The following is a 21215-nucleotide window of genomic DNA, read 5'->3' as shown; positions in this document are numbered from 1 at the left end:
TGTTCCCGTAAGCCTCGGGGTAACAATGTCTGGCATGCCACAACAGCGCAGCGACCATTACTTACTAGCACGCTCGAGACTTGCGCGTTTCGTACGCGCGGAAAAGTCGCGGCAAGTATTCGAACGTAGTGTTACGCCGCAACTCAGGAATGCAATTAAACTTACACAGTGTCACTTCCACACGCGTTCGTTTATTTAGTTAATAGTTGAATTTTGGATAATGGTTCGAATCTCGCACAAAGAACTAACTGTTAAGCGATCGTGACCCTTTCAGTGCAGTCGCCTGGCGCAGAATGCCTGCCCCCGGGTGTGGTCTTTTTTATTATATCTAAATATGTTGCGCAGTTATATTCGCGAAGAAGCAGCCCAGTCGTCGGATTCTTGTGTTTCTCTCTGTCATCAGTTTCTGGGCTGCCGTACCGTGGGAATAGGGAATGCAGAGTGTTATCTCTGCTAGTCAAGCTAGCAGAGGTTCTCGCCTAACACCCCCTTCCTTATTTTTGATTTTACTTGTGAAATCAAATAGGAGGCACGGTGAAGGAAACGTGATGTTTCTTTCGCCGCGAAGGTTGTGATAATTTATTTTCTTCCGGTGGTAGAGGAGTGGGTTGGAGGTTGCAAGTTTCTGGTGCGTTCGCTGTGTATACTACAGATTGGGGCGCTGACCCGTAGTGGTTGGTCCCGTTTGAATTGATATTAAGACAGTTATTGCGTGTACAGGGTTTAAATAGACAAAATATTAAACGCCATAATTTAAATTTCGAAAATATGTACAATCCTATTATTATGCCTAAGGCTCCTATTAGTGTTTGTAAGATCATCCAGGTGCTTTCGTTTCTGGAGATGCTACGTGTGTGCGTGGAAATCGAATGTGCCTCAGAGATGATTTGGTCGAGTGATTTGGATGCCAATTTCAAGTCGTTGTTAGTTATTAATTCTTTTCGTAGTTCTGGTACGCGTGCATAAGCTTTAACGGTGTCGTCTAATTTCGGTATTGTAATATTGGCGAGGCCTAATTGTAATTGCAATTCGTTGTGATTATTTATAGTTTCGCTAGAATATAATGTTACGGATGCAGTATGTCCGATACAACCTGCTTTGATTTTAATTTTGTTTACTCCGTTAAGATGGTGTGAGATGACGCGGTTAGAATCCTTGCATGAAACGTGGAAAGAAATTAGATAGTAAGATGCGGAGATCCATTCTTGATTCGAGTATAGTTGTATCCAAATAGGGTTTGTATGTGTAATCATTTTGGCTGGGCAATCTTTATGGTCTGCTGGTAAGTTATGTAAGGCACGTTTTATGCATGGATTTGTTAATTCTGTGGAGAGCGAAGGTGAGTGTCGGGCACAGATTCGGAGGTCGGAAATTTCTATACAATGATCTATGTCTCGATCGCTGATTATAGAGTAGCTGCGAGAATCTCTTTCAACTAAAATATATTGTTCTTGGGTGTGTAGTAGATAGATGTAATCTTCGGTTATATGTGGGAGTGGTATCATGGAGTACAAGGCGTAAATTTCTTCTTCTACGATGGGGATTTTTAACTCAAAGCAGAGCTTGTATGAATTTAACACAAAAACGTTAACTTTAGCGATTCGTAAAAATTTATAAGCAAATTCATTTGTGTTAGAGAACATCATACGGCTAGAGCCATATTTTTGCTCGATGGTTCGTAAGATTTCGCTTAGTTGATCAGGTTCTAGTAACAAAGGATCGATTTTTCCTTGTTCTCCATTAACTACAATTGATCGCAGGTTTTCAATTAATTCGTTATGTTCGGTGATTATTTCGCTTAATTCTAGTAATAGTTCGAGTGTATTCGTGCGTTCATATATTCGCTCTATGTTCGCGTTGGTATAATTGTTGATTTTGTTCACGTATGTTGTAATTTTATCTTCAAATATATCGTTGTTTTTCAGAATACTTCGGACAATTGTGGTTTCGTTTTGAATAAGGACGCTCAAACGCTTATTGTCTGTGTACAGCTTATCTATCTCGGAGTTGTAATACTGGGCGTCCTTTTGGCTAAGGGTGCCGAATAAAATATTAGCTAGGTCACCGATTGGATTTAACCAACCGCGTTTCACGCGCTTACGTTCTACCTTCTTATATCCTAGACTGGTTAGTAAAGTGTTTTTATGATTAAAACTACGTTGGAAGCGATTCGACATGTGTCCGTAGAGTGATGGCGAGAATCCATTACCTTCTGTGTGGATTGGGTGATTCAATGCTTCACGGATTGTCGTTTCGACCGCTTTGATGTCTCGGAGATCCACGAAGACCAGTGTTCTCCATTCGTGGTGGTAGAGTCTCGTAGTTCCCATCGGGTCGAAGTAGATGTTTGGAAGGTTCGTGAGTTTCTCGATCTCGGCCATCCCTTCGGCGAACGCTCCTTTCCATAGGAGAAAACTTAATCTAAAATAGATGAAAGATTAGCATATTTAAGTCTGTTAAGATGGATTAATGTATCTTTGCCATTTATATTAAGTAAGGCGTTCAAGTCTCCATGGAGTTGTTTGACTTGATATGGCCCAAGATAAGGTTTCGTTAGTGCTGCAAGGCGGTTTCTGTTTTGGTTCTTTACCCATACCCAGTCTCCTGGTTCAAGTGATAACTGTTTAATCGTTTTGTCAAACCGTTTCTTGGTTCGTTCCTTGCTTGCAATAATTGCTTCAGCAGCTTGCTTATGCATTCGTTGTAGTTGTACTCGCATTTGTTCTACCAAATCCAAGTAGGTAGCTTCCGGTTCTTCTTCCAATTGATTCATGAGGGGTGGGTCTTTGCCAAACGTAAGTGAGTAAGGTGTAACTCCCGTTGATGAATGGGTAGTTGAGTTGTATGTGAATACGGCTCCTTGCAGGTACCTGCTCCAATGTTCGTTGCAGCGTTCTTCTCGAGAGAGTTGGGTCTTCAGGAAGTCTTTAATAACTGCGTGAGCGCGTTCAAGCGAGCCATTAGACTCTGGTCTAAAAGCTGTAGTGTGTTGGAGGTCGAATCCAAGCATGTCGGCTAGATTTTCCATGAGATTACTGGTAAAATTGGTTCCTAGATCCGTCAGTACTGCTTTAGGAGTGCCATAGCGTAGAATCCAAGTGTTCAGTAAAGCTTCCGCTACCGTTTCGGTTTTCTGGTCCGCCAAGGGTTTGGCTTCGAGGTATTTTGCTAACTGGTCTTGCATGGTTAATATGTATTTCATACCTTTGGAGTCCGGCTCCAACGGTCCAACGATGTCAATCGCGATCTTATCGTTGAAAGCCATTGGCGTATCAGTGATTCGTAAAGGCATCTTGGTTGGGTTTCGAACGATTTTGTTCTCCTGGCAGATTAAGCATTCAGATATGTACTTACTTACATCTCGATGTAAACCTATCCATGTGTAACTTCTCTGTATAGCCGCTATGGTTTTACGGGTGCCAGCGTGTCCTCCAAGCATAGTGTCATGCGCTTGTCTGATTATTTCAAGCTTTTCCGCTTCCGTCTCCGGCGTCCTCAGATCTTTCGTTAGCAAAGTCACGCGGAGTGACGGATCTTGAAAAAAATTAATAATTAGATCTTGTATTTGTCTTGCCTTACCTGGCAACAGGCACAACAGTCCGGCATAATCGACAGTGATGCGTTCTATTTCCTGTGCAATTATCGTGTCTCTAATTGCCTCGAAACTAGCTTGTAGGTTTTCCATAGTAAACTCTGGCCAAGTTACTACGAAGGAATGTTGTTCGTTAAACTGCACGTTTGGTTGACCCAGGTAGAATTCGACCATTACGCTGTCGTCATCTACTTCTTCTGAGAACACAATATGTTTTCTGAGTGGTCTTCTCGCAGATTTTACTACGAGGACGACGTCGTTGTGGTGATCTATGGGGTTACGGCTGAGTGCGTCAGCATTCGTATTCAGACACCCTTTCTTGTATTTAATTTCATAATCATACTCCATCAGAAATACCCGCCAGCGTTCTTGCATAGCCCCTGGCTGTTTGCTTTTGTCCATGTAGGGAATTGGCTGGTGGTCTGTCAAAATAGTAAACTTCCTTCCATAAAGATAGGGTCTAAAGTGTCTCACACTCCAGACTATGGCTAACGTTTCCTTATCTTTGGTGGAGTATTTTACTTCGGCTTTATTGAAGGTGCGACTGGCAAAACTTACTGGTCTTTCTTTCCCGTTTTCATCCTTTTGCGCCAGTACAGCTCCAATACCGTCTCCGGATGCATCGACTGCTAGAATAAATTCCCTTTTAAAGTCTGGGTACATTAGCACTTTATCACTCACCAATAACGCCTTTAATTTCTCGTATGCCTTTTGATGGACCTCGGTCCACTTAAATTTCACATCTTTTTTCAGCAGTGAATTCAGCGGTTTCGCGATCTGAGAGAACCTGTCGATAAAGCGTTTATAATAATTAGCTAAACCGAGGAACTCTCTTACCTTTTTAGTCGAATTTGGCACTGGGAATTCTTCGACAGATTTCAGAGTTTCTGGATTGGGTTTCACCCCATCTGGGGTGATTACATGCCCCAAGAATTTTAGCCTTTCACTGAGGAACTCGCATTTGTCCGGCTGCAATTTCAAACCAACTTCGCGAAGTCGATTTAGTAAGGTTTTCAGTCGTTCTCGATGTTCTTCGGCGCTTTTTCCCCAAATCACTATATCATCCACAAAGACCAAGCAAATCTTGCCTTTCAGACCTCGCAAAGCCTGGTTCATCATCCTTTGGAATGTGGCAGGGGCATTCTTCAAGCCGAAAGGCATCCGGTTGAACTCGTAATGCCCATCATATGTTGAGAACGCTGTTTTCGGTCGATCCTCGGTCTTCATCGCGATCTGGTGAAATCCAGAGGCCAGATCGAAGGACGAAAAGTATTTTGCGTTCCCCAACTGGTCGAGTATCTCGACAATGTTTGGCATCGGGTAAGCGTCTTGAACTGTTTTTGCGTTTAAGCCTCGGAAGTCTATTACTATCCTCCACTTCTTCTTACCACTGGCATCAGCCCTTTTTGGGACTACCCAGATCGGCGAGTTATACGGAGATGTGGATTCTCGCAAGATCCCTTTCTCCTTCATGTCTGCGACTTGTCGATCAATTTCGTCTTGGTGGTGAGGTGGGTACCTGTACTGTTTAGAATTGATCGGAACTTCATCTAATGTAGGTATCGAATGCTCAACAAGTTTCGTTACCGGCAGTGAGTCCCCTGGGAGTGAGAACACATCCTCGAATTGCCTCAAAATCTCCCAGATCTCTTCTCGTTCTGTATTATCTATTATATGATCTAAACGGACGTTTTCTTTCAATTTAGTTAATCGCTCTTGACTTACCGTTAGGTTGAATACGCGGTGAATGGTGTGGGTTAGCTCAATAGTTTTACGTTTGACGTTGATCTTCGCCTCCTCCTTTTCAAGGAACGGCATACCTAGCAGTCCGTCGACTTCCAGCGGGAATTCGTTCTTGACGACCGCCAGCTCGTGTTGCTTTCCTCCTAATTCCAAGAGAGCTGCGTATTTTGTGTTCACTTTACCATTGGTTACTCCCGCAAACTCGTTAGGTTTCACTTTCCATGGCATATGAGCGCGTTGAACTAAACCACCTTTAATCAAATTGAGCGATGCACCGGTGTCGATTAGAAATCGTCCGGTAATTGGTCTTCCATCTGCATCGGTTCCGACTCGGATGTTGACTCGCAGCTGACTTCGTGTTGGTCCGATTCTATATATTTGATGTCTGGGGGTTTTTGATCGCGGTCCCTTTGAAAATTTCTACAATTACTTGAGTAGTGACCCTGCTTGTTGCACTTGAAGCAGGTAGGGACAGCTGTCCCGGAGGATTTCTTATCGCTCTGTCGTTGACCGTCGTATCTAGGTCGCGATGCGTCACCGCTACGTTTCTCTATACCACGAGGTCGACTCTTATCTCCCAGATGCACATACTTGGACAACTCCTGACACAGTTCTTCTTCTCTCTCTTCCTCGTAGGCTATGCTTTGTGCAAGCTTTAACGTCCCCGGCCTGGCTTGGCGGACCGATGTTCTCCATGGTTGTGACAAATTGCGTATAAAAATAGCCAGTCCAGCCTCTTCTTCTGCTCTGACTAATATTCTTTTCTCTTCTGGCGTGAACTCCTTGTTGTTATTGATGACCCTGGTAATATCTTGATGGATTTTATTAAAATGTTTGACGTAGTCTTTCACCTTCCGGTTACCCTGCCGCAAGTGGTTCCGTTCATTTATGAGCAGTTCCTTTGAACGTCTTTCACCGAATTCTTCCATAACTGCGTCGCACAGTTCGTCTACATCTCTGAACTCGCGATTTCCTAAGAACTTTTCAGCGTCCCCCTTCATTTTATGAATAATGAGGTGGTGGAGAAACATCTCCTTATTTCTTGCGACGCTCAACCCTGCTTTTATACCCTGAATCCATCTTTCTACAGTTATATTGTGTCCATTAAACTCGCTAACGTGTCGCAGGGCCCTATCGGTGTTCCGTTCATCCCTTTCAGCGCTTCTCCTTCCTACCGAACTATCTGTGACGCTATTATCGCTCTCATCCTCGGTGAGTGCGATGTCTTCGTCGCGAAATTCGGGTTTGGCACGAGGGCGTAACGCGCGAATTTCTTCCTTGATTTTACGTTGCTCCGCTATGAGTTCCTTTTGTTTTTGTATAAGGGATTCGAGTTTCCCTACCTCAATTGGGTTTTGATCGGCACTACCGCCAGGCTCGTCGGTGATGTCGTTAAGCTTGACAAACTTCTTCATGTTGATTGACAAAGACGTACTTACATGCAATACTCCAGCATTGGTGGTTTCCTTTTCCGTTGTTGGGTCTCGTCGCGGTGAGGTGCCTCAGCGCTTCCTCTTATTGAGTTAGGATGTGGAGATCCTGGCAGGATCGCCAATATATTTGTTCCTGTTACGCCGCAACTCAGGAAGGCAATTAAACTTACACAGTGTCACTTCCACACGCGTTCGTTTATTTAGTTAATAGTTGAATTTTGGATAATGGTTCGAATCTCGCACAAAGAACTAACTGTTAAGCGATCGTGACCCTTTCAGTGCAGTCGCCTGGCGCAGAATGCCTGCCCCCGGGTGTGGTCTTTTTTATTATATCTAAATATGTTGCGCAGTTATATTCGCGAAGAAGCAGCCCAGTCGTCGGATTCTTGTGTTTCTCTCTGTCATCAGTTTCTGGGCTGCCGTACCGTGGGAATAGGGAATGCAGAGTGTTATCTCTGCTAGTCAAGCTAGCAGAGGTTCTCGCCTAACAGTAGGAAGAGAACGATGCACCAGTCTCGTGTTAACCCTTTGGATAAATTTGAATATTCTATTTAGGATTTTTATTAGAGTTTTAATGTCGCGTTGTTAACTTTGGAATTATTGGGGTAGAAATACGAGAAATGTTAATTAAATTCAATTATTACATGTTCTAACGCCGTATCGTCAAGTGCTGAATATTGGAATAGGAATATGAGAAATATAACCTTCCATTGGAAATTCTTAATTTTTGCATACTGTAATTGGAATCTTGATTAAATTTGATTGTTGTATATTTTAGTGTCACCTCAGCTTCGTGTGTTGGTTATGGAATGAATTTATGTACTGTGGGAATTAGATATTACTACAGAACTGTTGATCGTTAGAATTTTGATTAAAATTGTCCATTTCATTAATATTTTATCACACTTGAGAGAAAGGTACTTCATTTTTTGTTGTACTTGTCATCAAACTCATTTATCAACATTCCTGTTCTCTCATAATAAACCATACGATGAAAGAACGTTTAATTGAGTGTAATCAAGCTGTGAACTTTTGAACTTTATTATGTATAGCTTAATTAAAAGCTACTAAAAGTTTCAATACGGCCTGATACATTTTCGGTCCTCGAGTGTTTAAGTTAAACTTTAAAATAGAGACAGCTTCTTTTATTTAGTTTTCGATAATGTAGAACGTATATTCTTTTTCAGAAAAATTGAAATTGAAATATTGTTATCGTTTAGTACACTTAATGATATCTAAAATTGATCTGAAATTTAGTCAATAACAACGATCCGTTGATTGATGAACGAAGGTATATATGCACGATGAAATATGGATATGAGAATATTCGATCAACGCTAAGTTCTTTTCTTTTTTAACGATACCATTCTACCTGTCCGCTTTGCATATAATCATAATTCGATTATTTATGAATGTACGCTACTGCCCGTATGGTTTTTGATAGCACGGTTGCATCGAAATTCATTACGAACAAACGTGATTTATGGAAGTTGATGATTCGTGCTGGATACATTGCACTAACAATGTCAGTGGTATATTAATGTTAATGAACCACGGTGCGTAACGTTCATTGTTATTATAATGAAGATCGCAATCAATTTTTAATTGCTGATTAATATCGATGATCACGATACATGAATGACCAGAATGAAACACATAGTAGAATTTCACGGTACTTGGGGAACATCATTAACAATCTCCATTATCGGCTTAATAGGGAATCAAGAAAAATTCACGGAACCGTATCGAATCGCGATGAAGTTTCAATTGAAATTCTCGGATCTTTTTCTGTCGAATAATTATCAATTCTCGGTGGGGCGGGATTTGCTTGTTAAAATTGTTAAACCTGAGGCTCGTCAAATCGATTTTCCAGGCCAATGACGAAAGCAGCTGGCAGAACAAGATAGGCGGTTCCTGTTTTCTCGAGATAAAAAAGAACGGCTGCGGTAAAAACCCTTCGTGGCTCTTCGGAGCGGAATTCATTCCACTTCCACAAGGTGGAAAAGGTCTCCCCGTAACCGTTATGACTTCGTGGCGTTTTATACGTGACGCAGAGGTTAACGGCACACCATGCTCTACGTGTGTATTTAGCATTTGAATGGCAACCGCATTACGGTTGCCTGCTATCATAACGATTCGAACGATCGATCCTCCTCCCTTCTATTACTATCAATCGATCTTTCGCTTGGAACATGTCTTTTCCTGGCTTCTGTCTTCTTCAACAATTCTGAAAGCATCTAGCTCAAGAATTTTGTCACGTATTCGTTGAAAAAAAAAATTTTTTATTGCAAAATTTATTTCACGATATCAAGATCCTTAAGAAAGACGATACACATTAAAACGAGACGTAGTCTGGTGAAACATCAACATCAGGTTTTCACGTTCGGACAACGGATGGTGGAAAGGTCGGGTCTGCTATAGGGCTGCCGGCACCACCGAGGGTGGAGCGAGTCAGTCCGACAGGGGGGTTTACAATGCTGAAACGAATATTCCCCCCCGACTTTGCACGAGGGGTGAAACCTCGAGCAAGCCCCTCCGTCGGTACGTGCATCTTTCGAACGCTCGTGTACGTTAGTGCCGGCTGGCTCGTCGCTAACAATCGGTCGTAAGTTTGCAGCGTGTGTCTCGTCGAACCGGCAGAAATCGTTTCCCGAGTATTTCGTGTTGCGCGATGAGTGAACTGTGTTGTTTGTCAAAGAAATCATCGGTGAAGTGCTTGCGTAAAAATTAAAAATTACATGGAATAATTTTGATTGGAATGCAACGACAGGATGTAGTTCTCTTTTAATTAGAGGTAGTTGATTTTTTAGATAAGATGGATTTTGGTAGCGTTTCACACTGGAAACGTTTACTGAGTATTCCTCCAGTTTATTACGAGTCGAGTATTTTCGCGTTTAATACCAACCTCTTTTAAATAATAACTCACTTCTGATTACGCGTCCGCGGGGGTAGGACGCATAAATTTGCGCCCTCATAATTTCGCGATTTATTCAAGACGTTTTTTGCGGATCATAATTAGCCCCTAACATAGAACCCTCTCCAGAATTTTTCTATTTATTTTTCTATCCTTTTGTTTGGTTGCCGATAGAGGGAGGTCGTAAGTCACTTTGCACAAGCTCGGGCTCGTCGAGTTTAATCGAAGCATTTCTTTCGTACGCGGCTCGATCGCAATTTGCTTCGAATGAGATTAACTTTTTGCGGTTGGGGTATACGTATCGAAACAAAGAGAAAGAGAAATGAAAGTGGTGGAGAGAGAGAGAGAGAAAAGGAGAAAGGAAAGAGGATCGTGTATATAAAATCGTAACCGTGGCAGTCGCTCGATTTACTCGACCGTGTTTTTCCCCACGGCGTTAATTAACTTATTCGCGGCCATTCGAGGACACAAACGAATGCATGGCCAAAGTTTTATCTGGGAACGAGCAGCAAACGGACGTGCAATAAAAGTGCAACAATTTTTAATATTTCTGTTAACAGTTCTGAGTTAACGATGGCGAGTTTCGCGCGTTTGTGATTTTCACACGTCTGTGCTATCTTTTTTTTTTTGTTTAACTTTAAAAACGAAAAAGGCATTAACAACACGTGCTAACGATCATATTCAGTAGATTTTTATTTAATAACCATACGATACAGGTGTTGCATTTCAATTCATTATTAAAATAATTTAACGCTTGTGTGTATTGTTTATTTTTAATGAAGATAATCAGATAGTAGTGAATAGTTGATAGCACTGTCAAAGTATCATGCATTTTCTCGTAACGGATCCTGGTTCACTGTTAAAACAGTGGGAATCGTTCGGTGTGTCCAGTGCAGGCGTCAGCTGCAACTGCAACTGCACTTTCTCGACACACGTACGCGTACGGTATTCCTCGTTATGCCCGTTACGTTCCATTCGAATGCACGACTGCGATGCTGTTCGTTCAAAGCAACTGCACGGTAGCTTCTGCTTCAGCTACTATATAGTTTCTCTATCTTCTTCGTTGAACTACAAGAAACGCAACGCTGATTGTTCGTACGATTGCGTGAAACACTGCGAAGAACGGTGATCGTGGATCCGGTGTAAGAACGTCGATACTATCTGCAACGAATACGTGTTCGCGTAGTTGCAAATGATACTGTTTTAAGTCTAAATAAGTGAAGTTAATTAACCCTATTGGTGCTTAGTGTACTTATTTCTAAAATTTTTATTTCTAATTTTAATCGATGCACCGTTGGCAAACTTAGGCTTACATTATCGGTGCTAAGAGTATTCATTTTCTCAAATATTATTTAAAAAATTACAATTTCTAATTTTAATCGATGCACCGTTGGCAAACTTAGGCTTACATTATCGGTGCTGCGAGTATTTATTTTCTCAAATATTAATTTAAAAATTACAATTTCTAATTTTAATCGATGCACCGTTGGTCACGTGCGAACTTAGCCTTACACAGTAAAGGTCGTTACACCGGCTGTCCATCAAGGCTATAGCCACATAGGAAGTATCAGTTGGCTCGTGAATGTTGCACGGCTGGTCGTTTAAAAAATTAATGAACATCGAAAACTTCTTCCTTTATCGATGTTTTCATCTAAAGAAAACTAGTGTTGAAACGGTAAAACACAAACCCGCTCTCGCGTGTAGAGAGTTTTTTTTTTTTCAAGCCGGCTAGCTCGTGGCGAAAGGGTTGAATTTTACGCTGGACAGTGTACGCTGTTCCAACGCGTACAGTAAGACTTCTTTAGCCGGCATTACCTTGCTCGATGACGAACGAGAGTGCCGACAACGCGAGCCTTCTACCTTCGATCGCCTCGAAGGTAGAAAGTGCGATGGAACGAGACGAAGGCTGTTTGTTGGCCGCTTGCACACGCAGTCTCGTCGCGGTAACTGAATCGACCGGTGTTTGCGTTTTTCTCTCCATCCGCGTGCTACAACTGGCGAAAATTCACCGGCACGTACCCAACGAGCGGGACGGTTTTTCGAAACCGCTTAGTCGGCGTTTTCCTGCTCGTTAATCGAGATTTTAATGCCACCGCCGGCATTATGGCGACGCACGGTGTGTACGCTGCATGGAAAGCGAAGATAACTCGGATTCGAAAATTGTGTTCGTGTACATCGCGACAACGTATCGTTTCAGATTAAAAACCTGCTCGATATAATTCTTGGATGAAATTCGTTTATCGAGGGGATTATTTATTTAAAGAGCGTATTTCCGTTGTTTTGTTCGTCGCTTGAATGTTACCGTGTCGAGAGTATCATCCGTATTATAGGATTATTTTCTTCCCGGTACTTTGTTGCGGTAAGAATGTTGCAAGTGAGGTCTGTTCCCGGAAAGTTGGAATTTAATTTCCATCGAGCGAGGGAACTGTTCCGTGGAAACATTTTTACATGATACTCTATCTTTTCCCGTACATCGAACAATGCTTGTACAGTATTGCCTCGAAATAAGCAAGTGGCTCGGGACCGAACCGTTGCTTATTTCGAGGGAGGTAGCTATTCGGCTTGACTTTGTTCTCGAAACGGGACGATAGAGAACGCGAGAAACGAGTGAGAGATCCGAGGTAGCGGCAAATCATAAAGTGATCGGCCGAGCAGCGATGTTATTTTTTGAACAAGGATAGAATGTAGCATGCCCTCTCGTTCTCGCACTCTGCGTTTGCGAAGGCATGTAGAATGACATGAACGAAACATGCTCCAATTCACTAATTGCGTGTTAGACCCCCTCTTATTAAAAGATGTTTTAAATGCCACTCTTGAAAAATAAATATTATTTTTTTATTACTTTGCTTAAGATTTATTTCAATGTTGTTGAATAAAATCGTACGCCTTGAAGAAGATGCGGCCCTGTAGGTACCTGAAGGTTTCTTGTCCCTTCATGCAGACACGTCATGACTTTTCCGGAAAAACCCAACAATCTGTACCTGAATCGGTGCATACAATTCACACCATTCCGGCTTTGGTCAGTCTTTAGACAACCGTTGCTGGAGTAGTACATAAAGTGAAAATCGATAGTGTGAAAAGTTGTGCAGTTTTTTTGTGATCATGGCGGAAATTCAAAAAAAGAAGAGAGTTTTTCTATCAGTGGAGCAAAAGATGCAAATTGCCGAACAATTACAGAAGGGAATGACGGTGAAGGCACTTTCTCGAGAATATGGAGTATCGCCGGATGTGATTCATCGGATTCGACGAGAGTGTACACTCCTATCCGCTTTTGGGACCCGCGGGGGCCATGTATTACAGCATAAAAATCGAAGAAGATCTTCGGTCGAAGATTTAGAAGAGCGATTGTATACATGGTTCGTTCAACAACGAGTGATGGGAAACCCCATAACAGATTTGCTGTTGGTGGAAAAGGCCCGCGAAATGTTGGCTGCGCACGGAGGAACCTCATATGCCGGAAGCAAGGGCTGGTTGTGGAGATTCAAACAACGCTATGCGATCCACTTAGCCCATGCTCATGGTGAAAAAGCAAGTGCTGACAAAGATGGTGCGCAAAATTTCATAAAAACATTCAATGACAAAATCGCGGAAGAGGATATAAATTTAAATTTAGTCTTTAATATGGACGAAGCAGGCCTTTTATGGAAAACTATTCCTTCGAAAAGCCTTATAACAGATACTGAAAGTAAATTGGAAGGCAGAAAATTAAAAAAGGATAGGGTGTCCATTGGTTTGTGTAGTAATGCAACTGGCACCCATAAATTGGCCCCGATTTTTATCCACAAATTTCAAAATCCACGAGCTTTGAAAAACTGCAGAAATTTGCCAGTGGTTTACAAATCACAGCGTCAAGCGTGGATGACGCAAGAAATTTTTAATTCCTGGTACGAGGAGCATTTTAAACCTAGCGTTGAAATGTACAAAACAGAAAGCGGTATGTTAGGTAAAGTCGTTCTGTTGGTGGACAACTGCTCCAGCCATAAAACTATGACACCCCAAGTACATGAAAATTTTGAAATTATTTATCTACCCCCCAATACGACATCTCTGATACAACCGATGGACCAAGGCGTTATTGCCAAATTTAAAACAACCTACAGACATAAGATGTTACGCCGAGTTTTGCAATATGAGCAAGGAATACAGGAGTTTTATTGTAAATTTAATATTAAAGACTGCATAAATTTAGTGGCGGAATCATGGACGGATATTACATCTGCCAATCTGCAAGCCAGTTGGAATAAACTTTTCTGCAGGGAATCCGAACAAATTGATATATGCAATACTTCCATACACTCCGAAATGACGGACATTATTAATGCTCTCACGGGCGAAAATAATGACAGCGAAGAATTGAACACCGTACTTACACATTTGGAGGAACAGGAGGCAATGAATTATGAAGATGACAGTACGGCAATGGAAATAGATAGAAGTGGAAATGAAGAAGAAGAAAAAGAGGAAGAACATGATGATACACAACAAATCCAACCAACTGAAGCAGAGAGAATTGAAAAAAAGAAGAGGGACTTAGTCATATTTGAAAATATTATTAAGGAGTATGGTAATGATAACGAAGCAACCTTAATCATTGGGGAGGCACTTAAAACAATTTTAGAAAAAGAACCGCTACGGAGAAAAGAAAGCCAACCGTGAAAAGACTAATATAAGGTAAGATAAGATTTTCTGAAATAATAGTAGAAAAAAACAGAAACTAAATCTACTCAAAAAGTTAATTATAATTTTTTTACAGGACATCACCTTTTTCACTGGCGTAACGACAAGGAGTTTTGTATATTTTGTATATTTTGTATATTTTGTATATTTTGTATATTTTGTATATTTTGTATATTTTGTATATTTTGTATATTGTTGTTACTCACAGTTAATACATATCCCAGTATGTCAGTATCATCCGGAGCGAGTTCTTTATTTCGAAGAAAATATACCAGACTGAGAAAGCATTATATATATTCCATCCTTCTTTTACTAACCGCTGTCACTGCTCAGTCGAGCGTGAAATTTATTACCCTAAACATCGGCTTCGCGCTTTCATGGACCTCTCACTCATTTCTCGTACCTCTCACTTTGCGGGCGACTTCAAACAAAGAAGAGGGGATAGCGACTTGCTTATTTCGAAGTCGAGACCACTTGCTTATTACGAGGCAATACTGTACAACGCGTTGTCGTATTTTTTCTTCGAGTCCTCGTACGGAGTGTTTCAGTGGAGCTTTTAAAAAATTTACGTCGTTATGTTTATTATGCTAAAAAGCTCTTAATACACTTGAAGTGTGCTAATATACTGGGCGCAATTACGACGAGAAAATATGCAAATGGATCGAGTAAAATGGCAACGTTTATCTTCTCGTTTTATTCTTTCTTGTGAAGATGCATTTGCAAAGTGCGGATGCACTTTTCTTTGGTCGGTGCATTAAATTGGATTTATCAAAAAATTCATTTTCTTCTAACAAATATTTTCACTTCTATCCCCAAGTGGTTACTTTTGATAAGGTCAAGTTTAACCCTTTTTGTCTCGCTGAATTTATGCACCGACTGGTTTCTACTCTTCCCATTTTAATGGTCTCGTTAGAGCTGCATTCGCGACGGTTCAGTCGTGAGACGAGCAAGATTACGTGCTCCGTGATATTCGAAATGACACGCCAGTTTCATCTTTCAACCTGGCGATCTTGAAAATCGTTCGCCACGATATCAATTATTGCTCGCCGCGTTAGAAATCTCGCGAATTTTATTGACAAGCGTGACAGAGCTTCTTAGCGTTCCTTTCCAACGCTCCTGTTACGCTTCCTCTGCACTTTCCCTCTCATCGACAGCCTGAGATTCGCATCGCAACGACGATAGTCTCATCTCGCGTTAGCAAGAGGAACGGTTCGCAGACGAACCGTAACGTTCGCTCGTCTGAACGATTCAGAAGTATAATTCTGCGTGACGAGAGAACATCGACCTACGAACGAGTAGTCAGATCCTGCTTTTTTGCTGGATCTTCATGTATATTTAGATGTCTTCGAAAGATACGTTAATGCAATTAATTATTCAGGAATGCAGTTCGTGTCTGTCCGTTTCGATACGGTGTCTGGACGTTTACTTCGTCTTCTAGCGTAACGCATTATCTCAAATTGTCTATCTTTTTTATTATAATTATTCTACCAAATCGTGTTGTAATATCAGTCGTCTGTAATCATTATCGCAATCATATATCTTATTTCTTCAAGAAGAATACCTCAATTATAGTTTCACCTTTTTTTTATAACACCGAGTCGCACACGTAGCTCGAAAGTTAAGCAGCAAAAATCACGCAGGTTGTACTCATTTACTTCAACACTTTTTCAACCATTTACCACGTTCTACCAGTTGAACATTAACGCGCGAAGTCGTTGAAAACCTCGTAAAGCGATTAAGAAGCCATAAATTCTTTTTATCCCGCCAACGGAAAGAATCACCTGTGACGAATTCGTTCTCCTCGTGAATAACCACGAATATCGAACGCGTGTTTGTTGAACGAGTCTTTGCAACAGTGAAAATTCTTGCAGAATCATCTAAGAAGGAGTTAACGAGCCACTTGGCCGGATTAATATTAATTTTCCGCGTAATCGACGGTGACAAACGAGAGCGTTGCGTTCGCGGCACAAGCGAGAAAGCGTTCGTACGCTTAAAGAATCATCCTCTATCATCGTTTGACGAGATAACGTTTAGGAAACTGAAGATTTTGCTTGCAATTTCTCCTCTATTAACGACCGCGACGAAGGTTATCCACGAGGCGTTCGCTTAGCAGGTTAACGTGGGCAAAGATCAACGCAACCTCGTTGCTTGCAAATTTATGGGATTAGTTTCTCGTTTATTACGCAGTTTCGTTTGCATTAGAAAACGAATCGACGCAAGAGTTCTCTTGATTCCAGTAATTCTAAACCCACTGTAAAATCATCAAGAGCGCGCTTTAATGGTTTCGTGATCTTTTCGTCGTCGATGGACCGCGGTGAAGAGGAAACGGAAGAACGAATAGTGAAATCGAGCAAAGTTCGCGAGGCTAGGTGTCTCGTGGGACCAACCGGTCGTCGTGGGTGGAGATGGGTGACGGTCGCGTAGGGTGACGCATAGGAAAGTCGTTCGAGTGGAAGGAACGAGGGTCGCGTAAGACGGTATTCGCCTCTCCTCGTGTCTCTCGTTCGCTGGGAAGGGAGAGAAAGAGTGGAAAGCCAGGCGTATCTGTCATTCGAAGAACAACCGACGTGCCGTGAAGGTCCTTGAACGATCTCCGCGATCGAGACGCGAATATTATCCTTGACCGAGTGCTGAAATCGTTGATGAAAATCGGCCATCGCGTGTTACGAAATCGTGCGAAGAAAACGCTGCTCTACGATGTGATAATTCGTGAAAGCAATCAACTTTCCCGCGTCCGTTGCCGACAATGAGACCCGAGAATCTGTTAATTGGTCTCGGTGCTTCTTGTGCTGCTACTTGAGACTGGATTCGACTATTCCTGATCTTTTTCTCGTGGTAAAAATACTTGGACTTGAGGAGAATTTAAATCTGCTAATTGGTTACGGTGGTTCTTACGTTGGTATTCGTTTGGTGATTCGATTGTCGTGAGACCTGGCAAAGAGGAATTTCTTAATTATTCTTGGTGAATATATGCGAGTGACGTGTGTTCTTTTGTATCATTTTTTAGATATAACGCTTTGATGATCGCATATTTCATGGGCTCGTAATCCTTTTCATTTTATATTCTTTGAATGGAGATTATTGATAGGATTATATTGGAGTGGTTGAATAGTATAGTAAAAAATGAAATACACTTTCATGCTTCTAAATTTTTTTATTATTTATTTGACGAACATAAATCACGTGAAAATGTTAAGTGAAAAGGAGTAACAGAAGAGTTAATATAACGCTATAATTTTTTTAAATTAGCGTGTTTGATTTAAGAATGAAGCAAAAGATCGTAGGAGAAACTTGTTAATTGGTATTCGATGACACTTCTATCCCATCCAATTGGCTGCGTGTCACGGGTAAAAACGAGCACACCGTGTCCTCTATTATCAGTTTTGGAATTGCTTATGAATTTAGGAGAAAACAAGACCTTTTATAGTAAACGGTATTTCACGTACCGCGAACGAAACGTGGGATCCCCCGGGGTGAAATCGACTCACGTTTGGCCATTAATTAATTAGAGTCTGGCCATGTTTCATGATTGTTTATATATTTCGAACGATTCTTCACGGCACGATTAGCCGTCGCAACAAATTCAAACGAACGGCCGGAAACAGAGGCACGAAATTCAAATGGATTTACGGTCTGCTCGCATTTGCTTTTCCAATTTGTTCGACGAGGACGTTGCTCGTTTTTCGCTTCGATGCCAGAAGTATCGGCTTGGTCGCTTTGCAATTCGGATTTTCTCGCTTCTGCATTCTGTTTGCGCAATTCCTACGGCCCGACCGAGCGACGCGACGCGTTAAAAACCTTCTTTTTTCTCTTCTGTCGCGAAGACGGCGTGGAAAAATTTCCAACCAATCAGACGGCTTTTATTCAAATTCGTCAGCTGTTCGATATTTCGATGCCAAACATTGTCGAATGCGAATGCTATTGATAAATTTGATATTTCAATTTTTTCGCTTAATTTTCTTCTATTTCATTAAGCACTCGAGTTCGCATCGTAACGAATCGAATTTTGAAAACATTTCATAACAAGGACGACAGACGTTTTAATCTCTGCTACGGAATCGCGTCCTCTTCCATCTTCCACAGACACGGATAATTTCAATTTTCAAGCAAGCCCCCTTTTCTCGGTAAATCGTTGTTTAACTCGCCGCGCGAACAATCGGCAAACGACGTTACGTCGATGAACGGTCGTTCGAAACTCTTTGAACAACGTTGACCGATATTCTCGCCACATAGAACAATTGTCGACTGTCCTTCTGTTTCTCCGCGCTGCTAGAAAGCCCATCCGTGAAGCATCCCTCGACGACCGATGAAGAGCGTCGATCGATGAACCATTTCGAGGATCGAATCGAATTTCCGACGTTGAAGAGTGGCGATCGAAGCTCGATGAACGATTCGGCAAACGTTTGGCCCGTCCAAGTGTCATGCAGTTAGGTTTGGCGCGTGTTTCGCGTGGTGTTGACCCCATAAACAGGTTCGGTGTGGTTGCCAACTAAAAATACCCGTTCCGGACGAACCAGTTCGTTGAGGAAAAGAAGGCTGGAAGAGATGCCGATGAAACTTATGCGATAGAGAAAAGAGGCGAACGAAAGGAGGGGAGGAAATAGGAAAAGCGCGTACCGGCGCAACGCTTAAGGAGGATTTAATGAAACGGCATAAATCGATCAATTAAAGCGGCTGGTCGCGCGCGTTCTCCGCCATTAGTACGGTGGTCGCGCGTTAGATTTACGAGCTGCAATCGAACGGACTGGTCGAGAGACTCGGCTGAAAAGTCGAACGAACGGATAGCTGGTGTTGATTTTAATTGGTTTCTTTGCCCCTCGAACGTAGACAGTGACTGAATTCAATGACCGTCGAGGCTCGAATTTTTACAATCTAGTCGCTATGGAACAGAGTTTCACGCGTGTGCTGTGATTTATCGTGATTGATTCTGGAAGATCGGCAAACATGACCAGGAACAAGCAACAGATTTTTCCGCTGAGACCGTTCGCCACTTTGGGACGAAGAATCCTCAGGGATAAGCTGTACAGAAGGTAAAAAAAATCGTGATTGAAGCAACCGTTTAATGATAAATACATGAAATGAATGATTAATGATGTGCGAAGTTAATTACTGCTATATTATGGAAAGGCATCCAAGTCATTAACGACTCTGTTTCTTTTTCTATAACTTTCTTAAGTTTAGAAGTGTATAAATTGTACTCCTGAAAGTAGGATTTACAATTATTTACAATTTTTTCTTAAGTCGCACGATTTTGACAATTTGCCCTACTATGGTTGAAATATTAGAGCAATTATGGAGCGTTGTCCTCCTAGTTGCTCGCGAAACGACGTTTTCTTGCCCTGTGACGAGCAGTCGTTAAGCTATCCTACACGTGTCACGACTTTTTATCCGGATAATCGGTGCTGCTGGAAAGCCGCGACAACTTGAGAAATTACACGCGATTTCAGCGCGAATTCTGGGTCGATGTTGCTTCGATAAAGGAGCACCGTCTGCTACGTTCTTCCTGGAACGCCTTGTTTTTTCAAGGATTCAGAAGGGATTCTTCTGATTCCAGAACGAATATCTTATCTGCTTGCCTATCGTGAGATCGATGTAAGAATCGTATTTCAAGTATCATAACTGTTCAAGTTATTATCGAGTACATTCATTTCTCCCGGTGAATGTTCTGACGTGCTTTCGAGATCCTCTATTTGATGGAACTGTTTAAAGAAGTGAAATTGTCCTTGCTGCGAGGCAATTGCGGAAGATTCCTGTACGCGCGGGATCGGTAATGATCCACGATCGATGATGTGTGTACTGTTGAGAAAATTCGACGCTAATAATCCGTCTCCTTTCACGGGCAACCATTTAACCTACATTCCATGAACCATGCCACTACTTCGCGGGAACGAAGACTGTACGAACGTGTCTTGTGAAATTGTCCTCGTGTTTCGAATTTAGCCCACACCGTCGATAAAAGCTACATTTTAAATACATAGTTTAATAAATGTAATGATCACGCTACGTGTATTTTCCTCGATTCCATCTGAATATTAAATTATTCCCAGCGTCCAGTGTGACACACCAGGAAATCTCAAATATTTCCCAATATTCAGCGTGACGATGAAATGTTAATTACGCCAATCTGATTCGTGGAATGGAGATTGCGTAAACATTGGAAACAAGGAAATCTAATGGCTGCTCTTTCGGCCGCAAAATAGCATTCGAATCGTGACCAACCATCGGCTACGTTCAAGAAGAGAAAGAGCTATAGAAAACGATAGTATGCAAATTGCACAGCGTGTACGTGTGATCAGTGCTGGCTATTAACTATTGGCGCCACTCAGACCTCGATCAGTTTTATTCGTTACGAAAGATAAATGATCGAGGATCGAAAGAACTGGAAAATCCACGATTCATTGAATCTCGATCTCGGTTGAATATTAATAATAATATTTTTGGTCTCGGTGAAAATTTTAGCTAAGAGTTCGTGCACTCTACTCTCGATATTGAGATCGTTTGACCCAGGTCAGGCAGCAGAATTTCCCCCTGGCTCGCTAGAGGGAAGAAAGATGTGGGAACCCGGTCCCCTAATCTCGTCAAAGGTCACGGTCGTGATTTTATGGGATCTGAGACATCGTTCCGGATCGACGAACCCGGTACTTACGACATCGGTGACCATGAAAAGAAGTCTTTTATTCTGGGATCCTTCGACCAGAAAATGCCTGCATTCAAGAGCTTATGCTCGTAAAACATTCCGCTTTGGCATAAGATTACGTTTGTTCATTGTGCGGAAGGATTGCGAACGTTTTCAGCGTTCCATTCACGGTGTAGTTTCGAAGGAAACATTTTGACAATCTGTTGCATAGAAACGTAA

The 21215-nt window shown here is 41.8% G+C and overlaps 2 protein-coding genes across 14 annotated transcripts in view; one reads left to right on the top strand and one right to left on the bottom strand.

The window, feature by feature from the left end:
- LOC114883068 (disks large 1 tumor suppressor protein) overlaps positions 1-21215 on the top strand; it is a 335824-nt gene that overhangs the window by 299379 nt on the left and 15230 nt on the right. The gene's annotated exons all lie outside the window — the stretch shown is intronic.
- On the bottom strand, positions 172-7245 carry LOC123989287. Of its 2 annotated transcripts, none has more exons than XM_046290088.1 (2): positions 6775-7245; positions 172-2421 (listed from the first exon to the last, which is right to left on the bottom strand). In XM_046290088.1, exons 1-2 carry the CDS (start codon positions 6789-6791, stop codon positions 519-521), a joined length of 1920 nt encoding a protein of 639 aa, XP_046146044.1. In that variant the 5' UTR covers positions 6792-7245; the 3' UTR covers positions 172-518. The 2 variants fall into 2 exon arrangements, with proteins under 2 accessions (XP_046146044.1, XP_046146045.1); XM_046290089.1 differs by lacking the exon at positions 6775-7245 and adding an exon at positions 5318-5346.

This window comes from Osmia bicornis, chromosome 2, assembly GCF_907164935.1.
Source record: "Osmia bicornis bicornis chromosome 2, iOsmBic2.1, whole genome shotgun sequence".
NCBI lineage: Eukaryota > Metazoa > Arthropoda > Insecta > Hymenoptera > Megachilidae > Osmia > Osmia bicornis.
This window is presented reverse-complemented; position numbering and strand designations above follow the sequence as displayed.